The following is a 6640-nucleotide window of genomic DNA, read 5'->3' on the forward strand; positions in this document are numbered from 1 at the left end:
ACACACACACACACACACACACACACACACACACACACACACACACACACACACACACACACACACACACACACACACACACACACACACACACCCCAGAAAAACCTAGAAACCACCAAAGTTTGGATTCTTCTTTAACTCTTTTCCCAACTCTTCCAACTCTTTGTTTTCAGCTTCCAACGACCTATCTTCCAGTATTTAGTTTTTATACATGACGGTCTGGGCCTCAACCAAAGCTCATCGCTCACTACCCATTGTTGTTTGTTTTTTATTAATTTATTAACAAAAGTTAGTTCACGTTTTCCTTGTTCTACACTAAAAGGGAATAAAAGCCAATCATGGCGTTGGTGTTACGTGTGTTGGTGGTGGAAAACACTTCGACAGTTATCTGGAATCATTTAGTCTACTGATCTGTGAAATGTGGTATTATCTGCTCAGAGTTACAGCTCTACTGTACCGTTTGAGCCCCCGGATCCAATTTTGTAATTATGTTGATATGTAGAAGCGATTCCCTCTTCTGATAGACGGGGTCTTAGCAGAGTGTGTTCTATCGCTTAGTTTTTACCTTGACAAATGTGAAGAATGAAATCATAACAGTGGGCATTTTTTTCTGTAAATGTCAGGGTGTAAAATGTGTGCCAAAGTCATATTTGAGGGAAAAGCTGAATAATATTTTTCCAATCCACTGCCAAGCCTCTGTTTCACCCAGTGTAACCAGGAAGAGCCACCTTAAATATGCAGCATCGTGTCCTCCTTTATTGCCCATTATAGCTATTCATGGCTGATTTGAGGGGTTCAAAACGGCCCGTTCATGCCTCTCACTGTCCTGCTTCCCCTTAACGTTGTTCCGAGACGTGATTGCCTTTATCGAGGAAGGACAGAGAGCCACTGATGTCTTAGCTGGTGAAAGAAGGAACGGAAGGATTTGGTGTAAGATGCATGAAATCGTCGGGTGAGTAGGAACCCAACTGTGAACCCATTCTGACGAGGTCTTTGTGTTCTCAAATTCACACTTTCTATATTTTTAACTGACTGACCACACCGTCACTCGTAAGAGAAAACGTTTTCTACTTTTAGTTTACCTTTAGATACACTCCCACCACCTTATCAAGAAAAACTAACGCTGTAAGGGTGGATGTTATTCGACAAATATTATGTTTTTCTGGTCTGGTGTTCCCAATGCACTGAAGTTATAAAAATGACACTGGGTTATGCTTTCAACCACAGCAATCAGACGTGTTGATGATAAAATAAAAAAAACATGTGAAATTACTAAGAAGATTTGACAAAAAATGGGATTGCACCACTCAACATATCCAACGCCTGCAAACGTTTGTTGTTAGTACCACCAACTAACCAATAGTCTAACAAGGTAGGAGTCAGACACCTTCTTATTCTGATTTGTTGAATCAGAAATAATTGGTTATTCGTGACACTCTTGTGTATATTTTGTTAAATAGGATTATACAAAGCCCTGGTTTTTACAGTGTGGCTTTTACTTTTGGAACACTTCTTCCAGCCCATTTTTATCGAGTCGTCTCCTTCTCATGGAACATGTCTTGTGTGTGAAGCCAGCGGACATTTTTTAATTGCACAAATGAACAAAACCCGTAATGTCCCCAAATTAGCCCCACAACCGATTCAGAGGGTCCTTGCTGAAACACTGCACTTTAATAAGAAATCCAATTTGTTTTTGATTTGTTTTGTTTTCTGTGTGACTTTTAATACTATCTGTGGTTTGTTGTACTACTGTATGTATATTTGACAATACAAAGGGACTGTAGGATGTGTGTGTAGTACACTGTATATAGATGAAGGGATTAGCTGTACAAAATGTCCGACTTTGGCATGGGGCTTTCATGTTGTACTAATAGCACAATTCATGTGTGAGCCTAGCCAGAGTCAACCCCCATCCATGATACTGTACACCAAATGGTGCGTTTTAAACCCAGAAAGGGTACTAACATCTTCTTCCGTTTTTTATTATCATTCAATACGTTATCATATCATAATGTAATGCAATTTTGCAATTACAATGTAGTCATGATTTAGCCATTGAGACCTTTCATGTCTATATAAGCCCTTATTTGAATATGACCAATGACGTCTAAATGCCCCAATCAAAACCTGAAAGATAATTTCATATCCAATCTATTTTTCCTCCCCCAATTGGATTGTACTGAATGTCAAAGACACCGAGAGATAAAATAGTAGTCGCTGGTAACAGTGGATATCATTTATGAATTCTTGAATTGTATGAGCCGTGATCAGGGGTCCAGATGTGTAGTAATATGTGAAAGTGCAAGAAACTTCCCCAGTTTCACAAATTGTATTTTATCCCTCAATGCTTTCTTAAAATTAACTGCTACATCATCATAATGATCACCCACTAATGTATTACGACCAGAAGTGGGGCTACTCAAATACTATTTTTAATCCCGTTCTCCCAACATCAAATAAGATTATGTCAATTTGTCCCTAAAAAAAAAAGTCATACGAAGAAGTAAACATGCCAGTCATATTTACGTACACGTCAGTCTCCCCAAACGCCTCTATTCTCTTGGGGTGAAATGTCCTTATGGCTGGATGACACATGGAATATTTACACCCAGATCACTCTCTCACGCTACGTGACACTATAACGTAGCACCCCTCCGGCCCCCACTCCCAGGAGCAGTACACTGTGTTCGTTCCATTGTACATACAGAACCCCACAGTATGGTCTTTTATAACTTATTGATGTGTAAACAAAGGTCAATCGATGTATGCTATCACTCTCGTACACACACAGACGCACACAGACACACACACAGACGCAGACACACACACACACACACACACACACACACACACACACACACACACACACACACACACACACACACACACACACACACACACACACACACACACACACACACACATACACACACACACAAATTCATACCCACACTCACACACAAAGACACACACCCCTGTCGGATGTCAGTCTAACTGCACTCCTTTCCCAACACCCTTAGTCTTGTACCCTGGTGGGGCTATGGTGGATTACGTCCTGTATGCTATATCTTCCCCTCGATAATACAGACATTTGGACCATTCCAATCCTAGAACACGTGGATTATAAACGGGACGGGTCGATTTGGTAGGCGCTAAAGTGTCACGCACACATCAAAAACTAAAAATAAGTAAAAAATGAAACACTCATCTTCTTTTTTCTCAATCCTTACCACTGTGATCTTATACGATATTGTATGTTTGAGGATTTTTTTTAATGTGTATAGAACGCCATGTATATTTGACTGTATCCCTTTGAATTATAATTATTTGTAATACTTGTATTTGTCTATTTTTAAAAAGAAAACAAGAAATGACAAGAGAAAACACACAAAAAAAACATTTTGTAGCAATTGTCTTCAATAAAAAAGTAATGATGGCATTTAATAGCTGTGGCTTTTTCTTGAATAGTATGTATCACATTCGTACAAGCAATGTTTGACACAATTTATGGATGTTATTATTTATATAAAATTTTGCAAAAACTGTTGTGAACGAGTTTAATTATCCAAGCCGGGTGTTTCCTGCAGTTCAAACGCTGAACAGCAGAGGGCAGTATAACCTACCGTCCGCCACGCACTGCAGAGACAGCGACGGAGAATACAATATAAATAGAATGGAAAATAATATTCAATGAAACTTATGAAGTGTTAGAGCCGCCAGTCTTAAACGTACACACGTAGCCTACGTACGCATAAAACACATAAAAACATTAGATTGAATTCGACACGTGGCTCCAAATACCATGCAATTGCATAAAGGGCTTGATCTAAATAACAAAATTCTGGGTGTTTACTGTAATATCTTACATGATGATCCTCCCGGTGACAGGATAGACCTAAATAAAAAATAAATCAATTTTAATTTAGGTCTATCCTTTTCAGTGATTATTTTGACCGCTCCCAGTTTTCAGTGATTTTTTGGGACTGTTCACATGGAGCGCAGCGGTGTCGTGATCAGCTTGTTGCAGAACGCCAACACGTGGATTAAAAGGTGCGTAGCTGTGCGCGCGCCGCGGAGCATCAGCGGCTTCTCCTCGCGGCGATGAAGACGCTCACAGGGCATTTCCCGCGCGCAACAGTGCGCTATTAGCCTATACTGTCTCATCACACACACACACACACACACACACACACACACACACACACACACACACACACACACACACACACACACACACACACACGCACTCAAACACACACACACACACGCACTCAAACACGCACACACATACATACACGCACACACATACATACACGCACGCACGCAGGCACACACACACACACACACACACACACACACACACACACACACCCGCCTTACGGTCGGTACGGTACGGTCCATGTGTCGTCATGGTAACAGCCCTCGGATGGAACACCCCCTCTGACCCCGATTCCTCGTGCGCCGTCCGGTGAGGAGTCGTGCATCACACGCGACAAACCGAAGACGGAGATAGAAAGGAGGAAGAGGCGCAACGAAGGAGGATTTTTTTCTATTTCAGAGCACTGGGAAGGACTGAGGAATCCATATTCTTAAAATGCTGCTGGCCGTGTATCATCACATCATACGTGAGTCCCGAGAGGCGAATAACCAAATAATTGTACCAAACCTTTTGAATATTGAAGGCTGTTATTATTGTGGTCATTGTTATTGTTATTGGCGTGTGATTCCTACTCCTCCGTCTCAGCTAGAAGAGGAGAGTACGTGCTGAATCATTTTTTCTCTACTTTGGTCAGGCTGGAGGTCTGCGCTTCGCCTGATCTGCTCCCCCAGATCTTGGGGCTGATGAGAGCGTCTGCAGAAGACCCTCCCTGCAAAGTCGGTACACACGCGCGCACGTGAGCACGTACACAACCGTCCGCCAATTGAAATTCACAATCACATGCACGCAAGCACACACACGCATGAAAGCAAAAACACACGCACACACGCGCACACAACACACACGCACGCACACACACACACACACACACACACACACACACACACACACACACACACACACACACACACACACACACACACACACACACACACACAAACACAAACACACACTCCCCAGCCGCCCCCAACATGACAGTCGTTAGTGGTGGTTTGTGTTTACATGTTAATCCTCTCTCTCTAACTCTGGTCCTCTCTCTCTCTCTCTCTCTCTCTCTCTCTCTCCCTCTCCCTCTCTCTCTCTCTCTCTCTCTCTCTCTCTCTCTCCCTCTCCCTCTCCCTCTCTCTCTCTCTCTCTCTCTCTCTCTCTCTCTCTCTCTCTCTCTCATTCCTCATATCCAGTCAGAGCTTGCGGGGCTGATCCATCCAGACCGATCGGTGCTGCTGTGATCTGCAGGAACGCCACATCATCTTCGTCATCCTCGTCCTCCAGTCACGCGCATCTCTCCCTCGCCGCTGTCTGACGGCCGCCGTTTCGCGGCTGTGGTGTAAACAGGAAGTGATGTTGGCACTGGGAGACTGAGAGCGAGCGAGAGGCTAAAGAGAGAGAGCGAGCGAGAGAGCGTCTTCAGAGGCAAGCTTCGCGTTTCCTTCCCTCCCTCCTCTTCCTCTGAACTCGACGCCCTCCCTGGAAGCCATCCATGTTCAGATGACCCCCTCGCCAGCCCCCCAGGCGTAGACACCCCCCTCCTCCTCCTCCCCCCCCCCCCCCCCCTCCCTCCCCCTCTGGCCTCTCCCCCCTCCCCCCCAACAATGTACCCATGCATCACCCGGCTGCAGACCATCCTCGCCCTGCTGTACTCCACCATGCTGTCCCGGGGCCACACGTGCCCCTCTAGGTGCCTCTGCCCGGACCACCACACCGTGGACTGCTCCGGCCGCGCGCTCACCCACCTCCCGGGCCCCTTCCCCCTCAACGTGCGCCGCCTGCTGCTGGCCAACAACTGGATCTCCTGGATCCCGTCGGACTTCCTGCTGCTCTACAGCGACCTGGTGTACCTGGACCTGAGGAACAACTCGCTGTCCCAGCTGGAGCCCGGCACGCTCAGCACCCCCTTCTCCAGGCTGGTCTTCCTGGACCTGGGCAGCAACAACCTGACGGAGATCCCCTCGGGGTCGTTCGGGGAGTCCCGGAGCCTGATCAAGCTGCGCCTGGGGGACAACCCCTACCTGAGCGCGGTGGGGCCGCACGCCTTCCAGGGCCTCAGCTCCCTGCGGGAGCTGGGCCTGGAGCGGAACGGGCTGTCGGACCTGGACGTGAGCGCCCTGGAGCCCCTGGCCTCCCTGCGGACGCTGCGGCTGGAGGGGAACCCCTGGGAGTGCAGCTGCCGCTTCGCCAAGCTGTTTGCGTGGCTCACGGAGCACCGCGACAAGCTGCCCACGGGTGAGGATAATAAGCGGCTTACGCCCCGTGCCATGCATGCGCCTCTAAAGCCCTGGCGGGCGGGACAGGGAATCGGCCACACGCCGCTGGTAATCCGGGCCGGGGCGACCGTCGGCGATTTCGGGTGATTCCGCTGTTGTCGGCGGCCGCCCCTTGGAAGCCACGCACACACACACACACACACACACACACACACACACACACACACACACACACACACACACACACACACACACACACACACACACACACACACAC

General features: G+C 46.9%; 1 protein-coding gene and 1 long non-coding RNA gene across 2 annotated transcripts in view; both read left to right on the forward strand.

The window, feature by feature from the left end:
- Positions 1 to 4378: 4378 nt before the first annotated feature.
- Positions 4379 to 5720, forward strand: LOC115553637 (uncharacterized). The gene is made up of 3 exons (XR_003978526.1): positions 4379 to 4625; positions 4794 to 4875; positions 5341 to 5720. It is a non-coding gene; the product is annotated as an uncharacterized LOC115553637 (long non-coding RNA).
- A 10-nt stretch (positions 5721 to 5730) lies between these two features.
- LOC115552759 (leucine-rich repeat-containing protein 38) overlaps positions 5731 to 6640 on the forward strand; it is a 4931-nt gene continuing 4021 nt past the window's right edge. The window contains exon 1 of the mRNA XM_030369339.1: positions 5731 to 6382. Coding sequence (XP_030225199.1) covers positions 5752 to 6382 — 631 coding nt within the window. The 5' untranslated portion in view covers positions 5731 to 5751. The remainder of the gene's footprint in view (positions 6383 to 6640) is intronic.

This window comes from Gadus morhua, chromosome 1 (assembly GCF_902167405.1).
Source record: "Gadus morhua chromosome 1, gadMor3.0, whole genome shotgun sequence".
NCBI classification, from domain to species: Eukaryota; Metazoa; Chordata; class Actinopteri; order Gadiformes; family Gadidae; genus Gadus; species Gadus morhua.